This window comes from Micropterus salmoides, unplaced genomic scaffold (assembly GCF_014851395.1).
Source record: "Micropterus salmoides isolate LMB-PRFRI ecotype aquatic unplaced genomic scaffold, ASM1485139v1 Ms_hic_scaffold_4, whole genome shotgun sequence".
Lineage (NCBI taxonomy): Eukaryota > Metazoa > Chordata > Actinopteri > Centrarchiformes > Centrarchidae > Micropterus > Micropterus salmoides.
Window position 1 is genome coordinate 3,947,898 of NW_024043372.1, and position 21,382 is coordinate 3,969,279.

A 21,382-nucleotide genomic window follows, 5' to 3' on the forward strand; every position below is an offset into this window, starting at 1 on the left:
TGCACTCAGCCGCCTTTTTCCTCTTCCTCTTCTGTGTTGGTGGTTGTTGTTGCCAGCCAAATGGTGCATTACCGCCACCAACTGGACTGGAATGTGGAACCAGACATTATGCAGAAATAAAAAAAAGAGGAAAAATTTCCAAATTTCTTTGGCTAGAGCAACTTATAAGAACCTAAAAGATGTTAAACGCACTATCCCTAGTGAATAACTGCCTTGGTGCAGAAATAAAGTCAATGTCTACAACTTTTATGCAAGGGCATCACAAAGCATATATTGATTTAAATTGATTTAGTGTGTTAACTCTAATTAATTACAATGTTAAAATTCAAAGCCTGATTAAAACCTGAAGGCGTGAGTAATGAAATGTTCAATTTGGAAAGAGAGGAATTATGCTGGCCAGTGAAATCCTTCTTCTTTTGCAGAGCTGTAGAAACTTTAGACCTTGTCCAAAGTCCCAAAATGTTTCCAACAGGTCCATGTTGCAGTTGAACAAGAGAAACCTCAGAGCCCAATAATTCGTCCTCCGTCACTCGATCTCTATAAAGAGTCTTCTGACATGTTCTCTGGCTGTTTGCTGTTCAAATCCCAAACTTTTATTTTGCTGCGACGACCAATCCAGTCCTGAGCTTGGTGCCTTCAGATCTGCTGAGGAAAAACCACAATTTAAATCTGACTCCTCTTTATGTTTTCTCTCTCCACATGATGTCCAAGTGCTAAATCAGCCTCCCAACATTTTGGGTCTTCGTGACAGCCTGAACAAATAGTCTTGTTCACAACATGGTTCCAGATTTTCAGCTAAAGCAGGCGTGTCTCTCTTTGCATGACTCTTCATCATGCGGTGGCTCAGCCAGCCAGCAGCTACACTCAGTCACTCACATGATTCCCCTTTACTCTAATTTTCCTTACTTTGACCATTTTAATTCTTTTTACCTTCCAAGATCATTCAATTCATTTATCTTTACTATTAATCCTTTAATCATCTTTTTCATTCAACATGACATTAATTATTCACATACATGTTACCACAAAGAAATCTTTTCATCATAATCTTTTTTACAGCTCATGATGTGATGAGTTCTGTGTACAGAAAACTCACTGACCGTCACAACATACTGTTTGGCACTCAGCAGTGAAATGATACAAAAGCATCATAATTTAACAACATAAAAATACTTTCAGCTGCACATTTCCAACATCAGTCAACAACAGTTCAGTGTGTAACTGTCCCTGAGAGGCATGGCACATTACATTTATTCATTTAGCAGACGCCTTTATCCAAAGCGACTTACAATTGCCATACATGTCAGAGGTCGCACACCTCTGGAGCAACTAATGGTTAAGTGTCTTGCTCAGGGACACAATGGTGTCTCACAGTGGATTCGAACCTGGGTCTCTCACACCAAAGGTATGTGTCTTATCCACTGCGCCAACACCACCCCATACCATCTTATTTATACCATCTAAATTACTCATATCTTTATAGATATGTTGTCAGAAATATTAAAATTTTGCATAAATTAGACCATATATTAAATTCTGCTTTCATTTTATTTATGGCACATTTAACTGATAGTTATATTCAGGATCACTGTGATAACAAATATAATCATAATAATCATCTGCTCTTTGTATATTTGAATTCATTATTTTCAGGTTTGAATCTCTGCATGTGACAGACAACAATAAGTTCACATGTTTTCTTTTTGATCACAGCCACAAAATAACCAAAAGTGTGTTTCACATGCTCCTGACGCACCTGAAAGGTGCACTGACATAAAACCTCTCTGCAGAGAAAATACTTACAGCTGCTGATTCTGAGGACACACAAGATGCACACACTTCTAGTTTGATATAGACCATATTTCAAACTATATAACAAAAACATGTAATTCACAGCTGCAAACATTATTTCTGACTCGCATCATAGAACACAACAGAAGCACATATTTAGTAAAGAAGTCTGGACACCGCTTTAATTTATGCTCAGTTTGATCTTGAAATGAAATCATTTGCCGCCTTCTGCCCCGGCTATAGACTCCTCCCTCCATCACTCCAGAGCCCCCAGCTTCCAGTCTTCTCCTTCTACAAGTCTGGCTGAAGTCCACTACTCCAGAGACTGTTGCAGGGATCTGACAAAGTCTCACCAACTAGACGACCCAGCAATTCTCTCGGGTACAAGATGTGTACCTGGGAACACAGAAAAGCCGGTCTTTTTAACCACAGTGGTTTAAAGACTTTCAGTGGCTAACATTCTGTCAACCGCGAGCAAAAATGTTCTGCGCTCAGTGTCGCCTTTGGACTGTTAAAGGACTGGGTTCGAGGTTAAGCAAAACTAATCAACACGCTTTCTCAATGCTTGGATTCCAAAACTGGAAAAATGCTTTTTGCTCCTTTCGGAAACATGAAAGTAGCAAATATCTTGGAGAAGTCGTGGCTTACTACAACATGTAATGTCTGACAAACAAAGTTAATTGCCTGTCCAGCAGAAAACAGACAACTTCAGCTCCGCTTTGAAAACATCTGTCTCACATTATAGTCTTCCATCTGGGGAAAATCCACATCCGTGATTTCTGCCATCAGCTGTCAGTATCTGTCCCGACTCCGTCTGGCTTCATGGTATAAAGATCCACAGGCTGTCGGCTCTCGTGCTAAATAACACATGTGTGCTCGTTCATTTGTCTAAATGTCTTACTTCTAATAAACCAGAAGACTCAGAGACTGTATATTATTATTATTATTATTCCCTCTTCTTCTTCTTTGTACATATTCAATGTAGTGACGGGCGTCTACACTACCGGAATTACACAAGCAGAAGAAGAACGCTGTGTAGCGCTGTTTGTTCGTTGTCGGCTACGGTAGAAACATGATGACAAAATACAGCGACCTCCACAGGAGGGGGTGCCCGCTGTTATGTAGATAAAAATGTCTCATTCTAAGGTAAAAAAAACATAACGGTTCATTATGTAAGGTCTTTATACACCACTGAAAACATAGTTATGGATCTTGTATTGCATTTACAATACAAGATCCATGCAATTTTGTCAAAATGTGTTCCTACACCAGGCCAGTAGAGGAAGTAGGCGGTATTGCACTTGCCAGAAGGAAATCATAGCCTTTACTTAGTGATTGAAGTTTTGACTTGATTTTATTCAGAAGAGTTTTTTACCTCTTGAAATACCTTTAAATGGCCAAAACAACCCATAAAATTCAGCTTTGGACTTGCCAAAAAGTGATCGTATTCTCTACTTGTTGACTGAAAGGTTATTTCTGCGCTGAAATGAGTTGCGGTAGGTTGCAACAAAACAATGCACAGATGATGCAGCTGTGCCACTTGTTTAAAATGAAGGCCCCAAAGCAAGGATGTCAACTTAATTTCCTTAAATGTTGCCTCGACTCCTCTCTGCTCGCTAAGGGGACTAAATCTGATCCCTAAAAATCTTTTCTAAACTCTGTCCCAGACACAGCATTATTCCTCTGAGCTCTGCTCTCAGCGAAACTACACAGAATAAAGGTTAATAAGAAAAAAAGGTAAATAAGAAAGGGTGAGAACTGGATGTACTGAATCTGACACTAAGGAAAGGTCATTTACGTTTTAGACACTAGAGGGCCTCACGTTGCTGAGAATGGAGATTGGGTGGGTTCACATCTGGTTCACACTATAGCTTGTTTAGTCCGGTTGAACCGAACCCAGGCGCCCCAGAGTGTTTACCCACTTAGTGCGGTTCGTTCCGTGTTTAAACTCTGGAAGAGTCGGTCTCAGACCACCTGTTTAACTGTGGAGAAGTTCATATCAAAGACTTTAGCATTATTGAAAATCCTCTAGAAGCAACTATGGGAATCAGTGACGAGAAGACCCTCGTTGAGACAGCTTTTGGCTTAGCACAAAGGGGGAGTGTGCTCTCATACCAGCAGCCTGTATTGCCCACAAAGTCAGTCAAGATGCACCAGGATCCTCCACCTTACCCACCGCTGCCTATTGGGGAGTACGGGCTTGCCCCGACAGACTGTGTGCATGTGTGCACTGAAGAGGAGCACTTCCACTTTAAAAGCTTGAATGTTACACTGGACATGGCCTATAAGATTGAGGCAGCGACAAGAGAGCAGGCAGCAGACCAGGAGTGGCATCAGCTCCCTAGGCTTAGGATCACCTCCTCACGTTTTAGAGAGTAAAATGAAACATACACATTAATAAACACTGAAAGGGATCATTTTACTGCACTATGAGTACTTTTACTTTTCATACTTTTAAGTACATTTTTCTGATAATACTTTTACATAATTAAGGTTTTGAATGCAGGTAGTGGAGTATTTTCACAGTGTGGCATTACTGCTTTTACTGAATTAAAGGATCTGGATATTCTGCCCACTACTGTGATTCATAAATTAATGGATTTGAACACAATCTAGGTCTGCAAGAAAGTCAGAACCACAGAGGTATGCAAGTTAAGTGTCATATGACATGATACGTACCTGGTATAGAATCTGATGTCATCATCCGAAGCTAAAAACTCTCCAAGCCAAACGACTGCTTCAGTGAAACCTCAGCCATCTCTTTTGCATCTCCTCTATCACCTGCTGCTGGGCCTCTATTTTCTCACATGCTATATCCAAAGCTGATGGTTCTGGTTTTGCATCATAATCATGGCACTGAAGCAACAGTTCAACATCCATCTCTTCCTCTTCAGTTGATTCATCCTCTGGTCGTTGTGTTCTATCCCAGACACTCGGTCTGACTGCCGGCAGAGTAGTCGTTCCAGTTGAACATCACGGGCACAACTTTCAAGCGTCGTCGTCCACCTTGAATGACATCCGTGGAGACGAAATGTCTACTACAGACTGTGGTGGTCCTCTTAATTACCAAATTATCACGTCTCACATTACGTATCCATATTTTTCTTATGGTTTCTTCCTTTGGGATATTATCAACAACGGATAGCAACAATTAGTTAACATAACTACTCAAATAGAGGCAAACGTAATCAGGTAACTAAAGATTTAATTAAACTTAATTAAATGCTTAAATGAGTCTTTGGACACTGCAGTCTTTGGCCATTCAAAGTTCAGCTGTCCTGGATTGTGTCACACCTAGGTGAGACAAGGAGTATCCCTTTGATGTGGTAATAAAACAAAGAATAAGGTCAGTTGCCACGGAAATGTGTGTGTGTGTGTGTGTGGGGGGGGGGGGGGGGGGGGGCATTTTGATAGGCTGTTCAGGGAAATGCCAATGGCTGGTCAGGCCCCGCGTTATCAGCTTCAGAATCAAAAGGGTGCCAGCTTTATGGTCAGGGATATCACTTAGAGAAAGCAACTTTGACCCCCCCCCCCCCTCATATTTAATAAAATTTAGAGTAGCTCCAAATTTATTAAATATAAAATCCACACACAACCACACTGTTGTTCACTACACATGATCAACAATAAACCTGTAACCTGTTTTTCACTAAAGGAACACAAACATGTAGCCTAATGCTCAAAACAACCAATGACAGCTTAAACTACTGTAAGTCACTACGTTAACATAACAAAGAGGGAAGGTCGACGCAGAAAACCAGTTTAAATGAACCATAAAGGTTTTATCAAAGTTACCTTAACTTATAATTAACTCAAAACACAAGCAAACTCATCATACTCAAAACAAACAACCAAAAGAAAAGGAGCTCCTGAAAGGCACCGCCTTCCAGGAGAGAGGTCACGAAGAAGAGAGCGCCATCTAGGTTCACCACAGCTTTTAAAGACTTGAACAGGTGGCTGCAATCACTGATGAAGTGACCAAACAGGAAGAAAGACCTGGAAAGAAAGGAGAGAGAACAGGCCAACACCCCAGGCCATCACATTCTGCAGACTCTCAAACCCAGTGTGATAACTAAATAAGACTGTAACGTTACATGATCAGCAATATACAAAGTGACTTACAATTTCTATACGTCATTGTGTACATAGAAATGTTTTCACACAGCGTAATGTGCAAATGCTACTAATGATAGCTTCAATTACTGTAAGTCAAATATTCCCCAGACTCTCAAACCCAGTAAATAAGACTGTAACGTTACATCAACAATAAACCTGTCAAGTTTGACACGTGAACAAACTTTTGCTTGAGGATGGAGGGATAGATGTCAAGGAGGGCTGGAAGAAGCCCTCCTTGACATTAGACAGGCGATGTGATGGGGGAGAGGAGAAGCTCTGGGGGCCGTTCAGCCAGTTGTTGCGAAGGATGTCATCACCACCAACTGTGGATGGATCGTAGAGGGGGAGGGAAATCCTTTTGTGAGCCTCGACCACGGACGACCAGGCGGGGGAACGCAGAAAAAGTCATGGTAAATCTTGATTTATTTATTATTTTATATAAAATAGATGGCAACAGCCATTTTGCCAAACTCGAGTATTTAAAACTGTGGTCCACAAACCAGCGGGTGAATTTGTGGCGGCTCCGGCCGCTTCGTCTATGGAGAGAGGAGAAAATACAAAAGAAAAGAAAATTAAACAATCAAAGCAACATACAGGGTTCAGAAATGTTTCCAGATCTTAACAATAGTCACTTTCAGTGTGTGCTATGTGTTGTGTGTAAGTAACGCTGATGCCCACCAGGGGGCACAGTGGTCACATATCACAGGTGAACAGCTGCAAGGAACTAGGATCCATGGAAGCCACACAGTTTTTAAAACGTGTGTGCGTCAGCGATGGTTTTTGTCATTTCGCATCATAAGTACCTTTTAGTTTCTTAAATATAAAAGCAGATTTTATGTCATTCATTCGATGCAACCCGTTTGTGTCGGTACCGTTTAATCAGCATACAAATAAACTGTTAAACGCATTTGCCATGGCAGACCTGATTTTTTATTATTAGATTGTTTTTTTTGCACCACTACATGGTGGAGATGACTTCAGATTCCCTCATGTGGCCATTTTTTATTGTTGTTGATGATCATTACACAATTAACAAATGTTGAGCTACAGCGACCTATGGGATAGAAAAAAATCCATATAAAACCCTGTAATAAAAACAACCTTTGTTAAATCTTGTTTCACAAAGATCTCAGGCTGTAGATTACATATTTTCAATGTACAGTATGTAGATACAGTCTGAAGAAACCTCACTAATGGATCTACCAAAAATTACACATGAAGGGAAACATTATTGTGGTAAAGTAAAATATTGTTTGGAATTAACCATATTCAGTACATGTATTTTAAAATGCATGTAAGGCCATGACTGGTTGCCATTTAGTGCATATAAAAGTTTGCTTATTAAGAGCCTCAACACCAGCTGCAGTATTATAAATAGTTTGCGCAGCCACAGCTCAAGGCGGTTTGATCAAGTGATCAGATTGCCTTGCTGCCGAGTTGAGTTACAGGATCCATAAGGCCAGAGCGTGTTTGTTCTCAGGTCATTGCAGTGACCCGTGTAACTCACCCTCTTTGTTGTAGTGAACCAAAGCATCGGACTCAGTCTTGAGACCTCAGTGTCGGTAGATGGTTTTCCTTGCTTTTCTATATTTTGTAAGCTTATGGGTGCTACCCCACCTCCTCTTGTCTCATAACCACATTACCACTAACCTGAATTGCCACAGTTATCCAATATTTTATGTTTCCTCTCTCCACAACAAGCCGGGTCGTAACACAAGACAAACCAAAATTGCAGATGTAAAGTGTAAAGAAGCATGACTGACAAGCTGAAAACAAGACCATGATGCCCTGGGACAAGATTTTTGAAATTGTTCCAGTAATAAGCAAGCATTCAGTAATCCTGCTACAATCCACATAACCCTTGCAGGCAATTGCACCCACTCAAAGTCCACTAGAGTTCCTGTTTTCCTTAAAAGCACAGAGCACTGGCCTTCTGAGGGACTTGGGCCAGCTGCATCTGAGAGCAGCACACACTTTTGAGTCAATTGAGTTTTTTGAAAATTCAGTTTGTCAAGCCTTTTCCACATCAGCATAGTTTTGTTCTACAATAATAAAGTTCTAGACATTTTTTTTTCTGTGCTGGGATTAAAATAAAGACAAAGATTTATCTGCAGGTGTTTCTGTTTACCATCATTTACATATACATTTACTATCAGTGTGTAAGGGAAATGAGGGAAGGTAAGAATAAATTAACCCTAAATCTTATAGTATTAATTATATATGCATATATTATGGACATTATGCAAATCACTGTATTTCCGTAATCGATTACTTCGATAAGTTGCCCAGATATACCCATTGTTAATACCAAGCTATTATCTGGTTATTACTTTGGTAATTACATGATAATAAATTATTAACTCTTCATTAGTATCAAACTATTACCATGTTATTACCAAGCAGTATTAAAAAAATCAAGTTCTGCCATTTGTGAATATTTCAGTCACAAACCAGATGACATCAAACAAACACAAATAATGAGCGAGCTTTGACTCAGAGCTGATGTTTCAACTCAAGTGTATTCGATCATTTTAAGAATCAGTTTGTTTTTACAAATCCACTTCAGGAGATAATCAAATCATTTAGGTGGTCAGTATTTATCTTTAACAATCAGAATGAGAACCAGAGGCCTCATGATTTAATGAAGCTCAGTGGATTGTTTTATGAATGTAAATATTCACCTGATGGAGAACACAGGTTAGACTCCACATCAGGCTCCGTGCTGCTCGTCATCCTGTCCGTCTCCTCACTTTGCTGTCTCTCTTCAGCTGCTCCTGTTAAATAAAAGCAGTCTTATATCTCAGTCAGTAAACAAGATAAGGAATGGTTTCTGTTATGTTGATGTCTGCACATGAATATGGATATGTTGATATAATCAATTATATAAACTCACCTTTATTAGAGCGTGCTGTGATGAACTTTGTAGCTGCAAGCAAAGCCTGAACTGTAGCAACAGTTAGAGCTCCTAAAACGAATGCACTCAACAATCCTGTGACGTCCATCTTGCTGCACGTGTCTTTAAACACACAACAAAACCTAGAGTCACACTCAGAATGTAAACTGTATCTCATGTACAGCACGCTGGTTATTACCTACACAGAACTACTACTGAGGCGACCATGCTGCTAAAATCTGAAACTATTTGCAGATAAAACCACTGAGATGAATTTCACCTGACGCAGTGATGTCAGGATTGATCCGATGTCCTCCTGCTCAGTGGAAGCATTTTTTTTTACTGTTTTGATATTTTTTAAGCAAACATTATTAATTACTTGAAAAAAAAAAATAAGAATTGATGAATTAAAAATTTAAATAACCATTAGTTGCAGCCTTGCACAAAAGTACAATAATTTACATTTTACACTTGAATTTAGCTTTTATTAAACTAAATTCAAACATAAAACAAAGTGTGTGCATTTGGTCACTGGGAAATATCTTGTTACTGATTTCACTGAAAAGTATCTTCTCGTAATTACAGTATAATAATATTGCAGTTGTCAGTGTAGGGAGTGAGATTACAGACTAAGCTGGCTGATTTATGTGCCATGATCTCTACCGTGCTGCCATTACTGCAGTGGTTGAGTTTGACTGAGATTTAAAAGGCTGATGTGCCTTTTTCTTCGACCTTAAAGACAGATCAGGAGAAAATAGAGTCTAGATTTTGACGTCACGATCTGCAATGTGTGTGCTACAAGAGTCACTGATCACTGAATTGGACAGTCCCTAACTAAAGGGATATAGTATGTAATAACCTATTGTGACAGGCATGTTGGACAGACATTCAGTTATTTCAGCTGCCAACCTCATCGTCATCTTTGGTGATTTTGAGTTGAACTAAACTGAGAAACGTCTTCCTAAATAAGCTCTCCAACAGATCCCAAAACTGGGAGAAATTGAGGCTTTGACACGGAGCTACTGAAGGTAACAGCAGCAAAAACCGACGAATGTTAAATATTAACCCAACCAGTTTCCAAACACTAGTGTTACAGTTTGTCTTTTCTACTAATCGAGGCAGTGCTGTTGTTGCAGCTGCATTTATCGCCGTCTTCCACGTGTTGGATCCCCGTAACCTACGGTACTGTGGAAAAACAACTTCACGTGTTCTGAATTTTGGCATCGACTTAAGTATTGGTTCTCATGACATCTCTAGTCTCAACAACACATGTAAACATGTTTCCATTTACATTTATTCATTTAGCTGACGCTTTTATCCAAAGTAACTTACAATTGCTATACATGTCAGAGGTCGCACGCCTCTGGAGCAACGAGGAGTTAAGTGTCTTGCTCAGGGACACAATGGTGGATGGCGCCATCACCACCCCCTATGTTTGAAAAGTAATAACACGTGATCTCTTACAATAACTGAATTGTTAAAATTACCACAAAGGACAATCTCACCACAGATGTACACGTAGGTCTCAGCATAAATGTGATGGTGGATCTCCTCCTGTGTGGCTACACAGCGATAGTGGTCGGTCTTCATCACAGTAGTGTTGACAGTGATGTAGAAGCTGCCTCCTCTTTCTGAGACCTGTGGCTCCTCAGCAGGAAGTTTGTTTCCAGCACTGTCCTGCCACTCTACTGTAGGTTTAGGAAAAGCACCTCTAATTTCACACTGCAGCAGGGCCACGTCCTGCGTTTGATTAAGTGTCTTGACAGACGGCTCTGGAGATGCTCCTGTGAACACAGTGTAAACAGACACATCAGCTATAAAAGGACAATAACAGGATTATAAATGTAACACTGTGATGTTTCTTGTTCGTCTATTCTCTGCTTGTAAATGAGGATTAAAGTGTGTTTAACAGAAAAACACAGAGGAACAGAAAAGCACAGTATCAGCCTCAGTTGCTCCTCCCAGCATTGTTAGATAGGACATGATATTTCAAACATTTCTAACTTCTACCAAAAGTCTGGAAACTATTTACAGCTGCAAACACTGTTTCTGACTCATATCATGACAGAAGCTCAGATACAGTGAAGACGTTTGGACAAACTCAATTTTAACATGTGAAATGACGTCACATGAAATCTGTTGTCTGATGTGTCGACAATTAGGGCTGGATGAAATGGCAAAAAATGTTACGATAAAAAGTTTCATATCTTTCGATATCGATAATTATTATTAAATCGTTATTTCTTTAATTTCTTTTATTTCGAGTTTAAAGGCTTATTTTTGCTCCTCAGTGAAAGTTGAAGAAAAAGCTTTATTCAGTCCTTTTTCCTCAACAAAATAAACATCTTAATAAAAAAATTAAGTCCTAATTTGTGTATGATATAAAGTGTATAACAAACATTTATTGAAAATTTGCTATTTTATTATTGAAAGAAAATATATATTGCGATAAATATTGTTATTGTTTTACTGTCCAGCCCTAACGACAATATTTTCTGTTACACTAAAGTAAAATAAACGTGTTATAAAATATGAAACAGGGTCTTTAAAGCATGTGCGCTCATAACTGTGCCAGTAATACATTCTCTCAGTGGCCACTTTATTGGGAACACCTGTACAATCTGATGCAGTCCAACACAACTGTTCTGCCATTCATTTTACTTTATGATGATTAGTGATGGTGTTGATCTGTGCTGAATTATATTTAAAAGTGTTTCTAATAATCTGACCTCTCATGTTTGCAAATAGGGAGGACACAAAATTAGAAACACCTCTTATGTTGTCCGGTACAACAGCACCTCTCACTATGATTCATTATAAACGGAGAGCAGTTGTACTAAACTGCAATAGATCAGGAGTCGGCAAATAAGCCGTTACATGTCAGCCCGAATATAGTCAAATTATTTCAAATCCTGGGAGACTCGTGTGGGAGGGAGAGTTATATGATTGATCCCAACATTCTACATTTTTTCTCCCTTGTTAAACAAACTGATTATAAAAGGACACTTTTGCACATGCTCACAATAAAGCATGTGCTGCAGTGTGTGTGTGTGCGTGTCCTGGCGTTTACCCGCATTCATAAACCTCTGGACGCTTATTTTCATCTCCCTGAGGAAATTCAGGGGAATCCAATCACACGTCTACTTGCCTGCTTTTTCAGAGGTGGGTCAAGCAAGCCAGAGACTCTTTTGAATGTCCTGCAGAACTTTTCAAAGTAAAAGCTCTCAATAAACTTAAAATAAAGCATTGTTGCAAAAAATGCGCTTTTATTTTGGAGGCACAATCACTTAAGAGGAAGTGATTATGTGAGTAACTCTTGCTGTCATGACTGAGAGCTGTTTCAGCACCAGCCTCTATCAATTTATTAATTTTTTAGACAGATATTATTGTTGCCGGGCCGGTTCTGGCCCGCGGGCCGCCTATTGCCGACCACTGCAATAGATTGTAATGTTGTAAATTTGGCTTTAATCAAGCTAAATTATATAACCAAGGAAAATAATCTTGATATACAGTATAAGAAAAGCATCTTCCAGCATCTCTACAGTGTAACTGTAGAGAGTGAGATGTTGTGATCTGTAGCGTGCTGCCGTTACTGCAGTGCTAGAGTCTGACTGAACACAGTTTCACCAACAGTTTAAAAGGCTGATGTGCCGTTTACATAGTGACCCACAGAGTCCGACCTTAAAGACACATCAGGAGAAACTAGTGGAGAGTCTTGATTCTGATGTCACTTATTTGCAATGTGTGCTACAACTTAGTGACCTTAGAGCTGGGTGATATTTCACTGCAAGAGTTTCTAAAGGACACAGCACGTGTCCAAGTGCACCACCGATTCCTCACCTGTCGTTAAAGATTCAGTAGCCTACTAGTTTTGAGACCTTGATGTGTTTTTTTGCATGTATATAATAATGTGGAGATTTTAACATTTATGGTGGTGACTTTTTCCCTTTTTCTAGAAATTTTATAATATGTTTGTTAACATCTATATTATTGAAGTACGATATTGTTTACTTTTAAAACTACTGTTGGGTAATATGTTGTGTTTATTATGCCATTTCCTCTATTTGTCTATTGATGTATAAAAGGTACCAGCAAGACTTGAGAGCATGTCTGTAGCACGTTACGCTGCAGCTTGACTCTTTGTTGTACAGCGGCCTTAAAGCTTTACAGAAGCTGACAATACAGAAACTTTAGTGTCACACAGGGAATGAAAGTAGCAGCCGCCACTCTTGGTGGTGGTGAAATCGTCGGGCCATCCGTTCCGCCGCTTTGACGGACAGAAACAACGCACAACAGAAAGACACGTGTAGTAAGGTAAGAGTATTGTGGCGATCGACGCCTGCGTCACACACACGGCCACCAACCAGCTCAGGAAATATCTGTGAAACGGCGTTTCAAACCAAACGCACGGGTCCGAAAGAGGCTCAGTCTGAGTTACAGCCAGTACCAGCATCGGACGCTGCGGGGGAGGAACTCCGGTGTTGTCGGCGAATTACTAAGCTTGTGTATTAAACACGAGAGGCGTCACTTGGTTTTATTTTCGTTGGCCAACTTTTGAATTGAACCTCAACCTGAGTATTTTTTGTTTGCTTATACAGAAAGATGGACTCTCTGGGAGATTTGAACTGAGTTAAGGAAGCATTAATCGGTGGTTGAACTGTGGGTTTTATATTGAGCACTTACTGTATAACAACTTTGTTTTTCTAGTGGTCTGTAGGCCGACCTGATGATATATTATATCATATTATTTAATGCCATGACTTGACTCAAATCATCTTTCTCATATTATTAAAATTTGATATTTCTTCTCCACTCATAATAATTATTCATGCCTAGGTGATCTAGGTCATCATAACACAGGCCTGGCCGTCGAGTCCCAGCGTGAAATTGATGTTGGGCTCGGTTCGGGCTCCGGCGGAAAAATTGCAGATGTTATCGGGCCGGGCCGGGTTAGGACCGGAGTTTTGGGCCGATGCAGGGCTCTAGCCTGGCCTACAAGAAAGAACAGTGTATGTTTAATCTATCTAATATTGTGTTAGTCACACTATACACTAATTTACTGCTTGTCCGTTTTGAATCATACTGAAGGTAAAGAGCTTAAAAATTAATTGCATATTAAATCACAATATTGGTTTAAAAAAAAAATAAATTCGCAATTAGATTATTTCCCAAAATCGTTCAGCCTTAATGTCTATTTTTGAAAGCACTACTTTACAGCATTATTCCACACCAGCCTAAAACTGTTGCACAGTAATGTAGATCTGATCAACAAATATTTTATCTCAAAATTAGAACATGATCATAATTATTAAATGTATGAATTTGTTTTGTTCAACTTCTGCCTAAACCTGCTATACATCTGTTTAATCAACATGAAGGTTCTACATCAAACTTTCTGAATGATCCTGAGGCCTACAGAGTTGTAGCACACATTACAGAGTGACACTCACCTGAGATTTCTCCTGATCGGTCTCTGAAGGTGAAGTCTGAAAGACACAGTGGATGGGTGATGTTATGAACAAGTCGCATGTTATAAGCCAAGTAATGGAGTCATTTGTCAATTTATTCGCTCTGTTGCAGAGATGCAGCTTAATAGAAGATCGATATCACACTTTACTGTGCTGTAAATAAGAAGCTACAGGCAGAAGACAGCTGGGCTTGCTGACTGAAGACAGAAGGAAACAGCTGCCAAAGACAAAATCTGCACACTGGCATCTTAAAAAGTCAATCATTAAACTTAGTTCTACACGTAACTCAACTTATGACCCATGCAGTTAGGTGCCTCTAGACCTCCTGTCAACGAATATGATCTTACAATACGAAGTCATTTTGCTGGAGGACCCCTTTAGGCCTCCCCAGAAATCCCCTTCTGTCTTACAGACCGCAAATTTTTTTGCAAATGTTTCATGAGGAACATTAATTTAATACATATTTGTGAGTAACACTGAATGTAAACATACATTTTGTTTGTTTACAAGAAAACTCAAATGTGGTTAGAGAATCCAACAGCAGCAATTGTGTTAGTCACCTGAGATCAGATGCAGAGGAGTAACCAGAAGCAGAGGCTCAGTTCTGACCCGATGTGCAGACTTTGAAGTTCATGCGGTCAGGCGACAGGACAACAAGCATGTCACTGATTTTAGTTTCTTATAGACCTTTTGGAGGAAGAGGAGGAAAGGATCGCAAGTCATTTTTTGATACTAAGTGCATTACATGCTGAAACTACCTGAGCTACAGGAGGGTGGCGGGCAGATGTCTCTATTTTGTAATATATATATATATATATATATATATATATATAAAAATATCTTGTCAGGTGTCAGTAAATACATCCTTGCTATATTGTTATTGAAAAAAAAAAATTGCGATAAATATTGTTATTGTTTTACTGTCCAATATTTTCTGTTACACTAAAGTAAAATAAACGTGTTATAAAATATGAAACAGGGTCTTTAAAGCATGTGCGCCCATAACTGTGTCAGTGATACATTCTAGCAGCTAGCCGTCCTGCAGAATTCCGGTATAAAATATATATCTGTATTTTCTGCTGAGCAGGCTGGGGAGGGTTTAGCGGGCATGTTTTTACTACTTGAGTTGAACCCGGGTCTCTCACACCAAAGGCATGCATCTTATCCACTGCACCATCACCACCCCTTTATCAACATCTTGATAAAGTTCAGATGTTGCAGACTTTTATTATAAAATTACTGTATCGGTCTGAAAATAAGACGTTTTTTTTTTTTTAAACTCACTTATTTTATTCAATGTCTTTTTATAAAAAAAATTTTTCAAATAAAATTATTTTCTTTATAAAAATAAGCTTTGATCTTCAGAAAGTATTTTTCCAAAAATGAGTCTTTTAATCAGGATCATCTTATATTCGGACCGATACGGTTATAAATGTAATTATTGCCTGTCTAACAACGGTCTGCGATTCTCACATAATAAATAGCTGATATAACGGTAATTAGTTACTTATTGTCAGAACAGCTGGAGTCAAACCAAACTCACCTACAACAAGCTTAATGTGGGATATTTGTCTTGGCTGAAGAAGTGGAAAATCACAGGTGTAGTCTCCACTGTCGGTCACCTTCGTATTTCTGATGATGATGGAGGCGTTGCCGTACTTCAGATCATCTTGAAAATGTGAGACGCGACCTTTGAACTGCTGATCTTGACCTGGACGGCCGTTGTTGTAATGAAGGCCTCCAACATAAAAGAAAATCTCCTTCCGACCATCTTTCTTCCAGTCAAAGAGTTTCTCCTCAGCGTTCTCCTTGGTGCTGAGTGAACAGGGTAAAAAGGCGTCACTCCCTTCTTTCACAACCACTCTGACGACACCCGACCCTGAGAGAGGAAGATCATTTTTAGTCATCATGGTCAAGCAGAGAGCAAAGGCCTCGGCGAGGTTTGAAACTGGGGAAACCCACCCCCCATGCCCAGTCCTAAAAAGTCCTCCGCAGGGGTTGAGTTATCAACCCTCAGTCCTCAGGGAATTGTTTAAAACGTTCAGCAGCCAAACTCACAATTTTAACATTCTAGATGAACAGCCAAGTTAATAACCATGGTCAATAATGAAGAAGTGTGATCAGCCTCCACATCATAACCTACATTGAGAGACGGTTTTCTTGTATTGTGGTAAATTTATGGGGTAATTTTCCTGTAATTCAAGAGCACAGATGTAGTTTCAATGGTGGAGGGGACAAATGAAGAGAAGGGTCCAGGGGTCCCCCCTCCCAGGAAATTTTAGGCATTAATTAAGACCTAATTTCCTGCATTCTGGGGAAAATTTGAGCACCAATTTATGGTCCTTTTTAGTGTCCTTATCTATATAAAGGGAAACACAATATTCATTGGTGCCAGTTCAAACTGTTATAAATTAATAGAATATAATGCAGGAAGGCTTTCAGGCATTCTGTAGCTGTTGCTTTTAAATGTTTTCTCCCGTCAATCAACTTTTCTAAGGGGTCTAACACACACGCTCTGCCTCCTCTTGTCTTTGTTCAGGGAAATGGCCACTTTTAATATACACGTGGCACCTTTTCACTTCAATGATATATTAAGTAATTTTTTAATTCCTGGACTTTTATAGCTCTTGTGTTTTAGCAGGTTTACTGCTCATGTTCAAAACTTTCTGCACATTCAGAATCTTTCCCACATATCTGTGTTCTCTGACATGTTCAGAAAAAGTATCATTACCAGACTAACGTCACCATTTAATGAGAATTCACAATATTTTTAAGTCTGCAAGCCCTGCACTCTGATGTGAATTACGTTATTGTAGTGGCCATCGCCTTTAAAAAGTTTGACCGTCCACACACACGTTAACTTCAGCAGATCCGATATCTGAACACATATCTGTGTTCTGTGACATAACGAGAAAAAGTTGTAATATTAAGAGACTCACGTCATCATTTAACGAGAATTCACAATCATTTTTAAGTCCACCTTCCCATACTCTGCTGTGCATTGCATTATTGCTGCGCTGGTAGGATCTCAGACCGTTTGAAAACTGAAACTAACCGACAACACTTCAACTTCAGCAGCTTTGAGTCCAGCTCTAAAGAAACCGAGTGTTAATGTTTACAATTTGATGAGAGGATGATGAGGAAGGTAAACATGTTCTCTCCTCCCAAACTTTGATGGAAGCAAATAACAGTACTGTTATGTCAATGCACAGATGCAGCGAAACCCCAGCTGCGCAGCGCAACTCTCAGACTGTCAAATTCAAATTCGCTTTATTGGCATGAATGTGTAACAATATTGCCAAAGCATCATACAACATAAGAACAATCTACCCCATACATTTCATAAAACAAGTAATTAAAGCGTCAAGTAATCAAAGCGTACGTGTTTTTGTGTTAAAAAAAATAAAACTATATATTGAAAATTAAAATAAATAAAACGGTAAGCGTGTGTTAAAAAATAAAAATATGTAAAAAATTTAAATAAAATAAATAAAACAGTAAGCGTGTGTGTGTTAAAATAAAAATATATTAAAAATAAAATAAATTACAAAAACGGTAAGTATGTGTGTTAAAAAAATAAAAATATGTTAAAAATTTATATAAAATAAATAAAACGGTAAGTGTGTGTTAAAAAAATAAAAATATGTAAAAAATTTAAATAAAATAAATAAAACAGTAAGCGTGTGTTAAAAAAATTAAAATATATTAAAAATAAAATAAATAAATAAAACAGTAAGTGTCTGCGTGTTAATAGACAAAAAATAAAATAATTAATTGATTAAAAAATAATAATAAATTTTTAAAAAAGAAATCAGTATCAAATGTAAAAACAACCTGTCTGTGTCTTGGTTGCTTGCCAGAGTTTGTGTCTGAAAAATATGAAGCAAAACTATTTATTACATTTGATAAACGCTGAGCTCGGAAAACGTGCCACACGTGAACATGCGTTCATACGCGCTTTCACAAAATTAAACGTGCGCGTTCTAACAGCAACCTTTGTGAGGACCAGTTAGTCGCAGCTCAGACCCTAATAAAACAGTTGCTGCTCCACCAAATGACCCAGCAGATTGGCCCCCAGGGTTAACAGACTTCATGAGGACTGAGTTAGCGGGCAGATGTCTGTTCAAACCAGCGGAGACGGACTGTTTAAAAGGAGGGAGGACTGTAGTGAGAGCGCCGCGGTGTCAGGTGTGACTGTGACTCACGAGAAAAGTAAAGAGGGCAAAATTATGCTTAGGGCCCCTGGGAGGCTCAGAATGCAGGTAGTGTGTGGGACAATGCCAACATCCAATAAGATGTGCTGAGATTGACATGTGACATGTGATGTAATGTGCATGTGACGAGTTTTTTCTCCTGATGTCACAGTTCCAGCAGATGCCCCACCATGTTTTCATTTCTCCCGCGTTATTTTTAGCAGTGGGAATTGCTGAACAATTCACCTCTGCCAACAAGGGGAAATTAAATTAAGCCTGCATGTGTGATGACTCAGAAGGGGATGATAATACGTGAGAAAGTTGAGAAACAAATCTGAAAAACAACACAGAATGCCTTCAATAAATTAGTGCAGAAATGTTCAACTGTTTTTTTGCCTCCAAAATTTTGAAGCAAAAGCTATGCTCTTGAAATGGACACAGGTTTGGTCTCGCGATGTGATTGATCACACGGTGTGGTGGCGCATAGATAAGATGCTTGCCTTTGGGTTCAATTCCCACTGTGAGACATCCACCATTGTGTCCCTGAGCAGGAAACTTAATCCCTAGCTGCTCCAGAGGCGTGCGACCTCTGACATGTATAGCAATTGTAAGTTACTTTGGATAAAAGCGTCAGCTAAATATGTAAATTTCTATCTTATACCAACCCTCATTTCAGCCTCTGCTTTAAATGCCCCTGCCTCTTTAAGCCTTTTCCTTGAAAACGTTTAATATTTTGGGAAGTGTTACGACCCTCGACCCTAAGGGTCATGTGTTTGGGTTGGGATGTGTCTTGCTTCTCTCTCTCTCTGGCTCTTCGCCCCAATGCCTCGGCTGCATGAGTGAGAGGCTGCAGGTTTGCCTGATCACCACTCAGTGCTGGAGGATAAGAAGGCTTGGTTTTTTCACAGCATGGTCTGTTTTCCCTTCCTACCTGTTGCAACCACAGGGCAGATCAGCACCTGTGAGCAGCCAGTGGGTTGAACACCAGCCTAGAGCTTTTGTGAGCCCAGAACAGTGTCTGGTTACCTCCTCAGTGAAGAGAGAGGACTTTAGTGAGTTTATTTAGTGTTTATTTTTGTCTCACCTCGCTCTCTCCTTTTGAGAGAGTAGTTTTGAGTTGGTTTTCCTTTGTCAGTATCGAGTAAATATACATTAGTTTGTACACAATCCTGACTTCCTGTCCTCTTTTGCCCCCATCTGGAGGAACTTAACAGAAAGTATTCAAAATCCTGAATAAAACTTAGGGACTCGTTAGATGCCTAAAAAAACGTGACGGAGGAATAATAAAAGTAAAGAAGAAGAACACGATGACTTCGCAGTCCCAGCCAAATATAGTGAACAGCTGGCAGCTAGCTGGTGACTGTTCATTGTTTTTAGCATCAGTGTTCATTAGATTTCTTACCGTTTGGAAGCCCAAGTGTTTTTCCAGACAAAGTCAGCAGACAGAAACAGAAGAACAGAAGCTCCCGAGCTGTCGACTTCAATTTAAGATCATCCATGTTACCGAAAACGTTAAGTTTTCCTCACAGTGCTAGTTGGTTAGCTAGTTAGCTGAATTAGCTACCGTTAGCTGAGATGTTTGAAGTTAAATGTCCTGAATAAAGTGACAATACGAAGCTTTTCAACACGTAAAGTTGGAAATATATTCACAGATTCGAACTTCCGGGATCAATAACTCGTAAGCAAAACGTGTTTAAAACACAAACAACGCCTCTTTACTATCGTAGTTAAGTAGACAAGGAGCAGAACAAATAACACGTCTCTACGTGCAGCGAGACGAGTGCGTCTATAAATAGCCGAAAACACACAGTGCAGAAATATTCAATAATTTCACACTTATACAATGTGGTGCCCCCAAAATCACCTTACACACTCATTATATACTACTGGTTATACTGCAACACTTAGTTTGGGGAATAAATACTTTTACATACATAATAATAGGTAGGCCTATTTTTAATATTCAATAACTTCACTGTTATAAGCTGTATTGTCTCCACAATCACCCCACAAATCACTGATCCTGCTTGTGATTCTACTCTTAGTTTGTAGAAATGTAGTTTTGCATAATTTTAGAGCATTTTATTATACAAAAAAAATTCAATAACTTCACTGTTATATGCTGTAGAGTCTTCAAAATGACCTCACACATAATCCTGCTTGTGATACTACAATACTTAGTTCATAGAAATATGTATAATTTTGGTGAATTTTATTTTCATCTTCAATGAAATTCAATAACTTCACTGTTATGAGTTGTAGTAGAACCCTAACCCACAATTATATTATACCCTAATATTTAGGCTACAGAAATGAAAATAAACCGTCTACAGGTATTTCTATTGCCAATTATTCTGTGCATCTCAGTGAAAAAAACACCATCATCTTAAAATTAGCATCAACTCCTCCTCAGCTGGTGAACTTGACCTACTTCGAGCTGTGTCTCTGTTTTGATGGGAGGGTGACCCACTTCAAGTCAGGAGGGCAGCATGTGCTTTGCCGATATTTGGCGCCATCTGTTGTTGTGGGTGTATAATAACATTTAAATTGCTGGACCCTTGACTGGCCTGCACAGAGTCCTGACCCAGGCCTCCTCGTCCAACATCTGTGTCTGACCTCACAAACGAGCTTCTAGAAGAACGGTCACAAATTCCCATGAACACACTCCTAAACCTTGTGGACTGCCTTCCCAGAAGAGCTGAAGCTGTTATAGCTGCAGAGGGTTGACCAGCTCCATATTAATCCCTACCGATTAAGAATGGGATGTTATTAACCTTCATGTGCATGTAAAGGCAGGCGACCCAAAACTTTTGGTAATATAGTGCATCTTCATTTGGCGACGCCTTCAACTGCAGACCGCTACATTCCTCTTGACCTCCCTCATGCTTGTTTGCTTGCCCATACCTCTTGTGTGTTTTGTG

At 39.3% G+C, this 21,382-nt stretch overlaps 1 protein-coding gene across 3 annotated transcripts; it reads right to left on the minus strand.

Annotated features, from left to right (window-relative positions):
* Nucleotides 1–5,547: 5,547 nt before the first annotated feature.
* On the minus strand, nt 5,548–20,245 carry LOC119886067 (butyrophilin subfamily 3 member A2-like). Of its 3 annotated transcripts, none has more exons than XM_038696568.1 (7): nt 19,864–20,245; nt 15,812–16,147; nt 14,251–14,286; nt 10,306–10,584; nt 8,801–8,923; nt 8,589–8,681; nt 5,548–6,443 (listed from the first exon to the last, which is right to left on the minus strand). In XM_038696568.1, the coding sequence occupies exons 1-7, from the start codon at nt 19,958–19,960 to the stop codon at nt 6,337–6,339; spliced, it is 1,071 nt and encodes a 356-aa protein (XP_038552496.1). In that variant the 5' UTR covers nt 19,961–20,245; the 3' UTR covers nt 5,548–6,336. The 3 variants fall into 3 exon arrangements, with proteins under 3 accessions (XP_038552496.1, XP_038552495.1, XP_038552497.1); XM_038696567.1 differs by having other exon boundaries at nt 8,589–8,699; XM_038696569.1 differs by lacking the exon at nt 14,251–14,286 and having other exon boundaries at nt 8,589–8,699.
* Nucleotides 20,246–21,382: the final 1,137 nt, after the last annotated feature.

Bases quoted from the DNA above. Each gene is read 5' to 3' on its own strand.
- LOC119886067 (XM_038696567.1), bottom strand. From the start codon at position 19,960: ATGGATGATCTTAAATTGAAGTCGACAGCTCGGGAGCTTCTGTTCTTC. The intron at 16,148-19,863 runs GTAAGAAATCTA...TTCCTCTCTCAG, and splicing joins AACACTTGGGCTTCCAAACG to GGTCGGGTGTCGTCAGAGTG. The intron at 6,444-8,588 runs GTGAATATTTAC...CTCTCTCCATAG, and splicing joins TAACCTGTGTTCTCCATCAG to ACGAAGCGGCCGGAGCCGCC.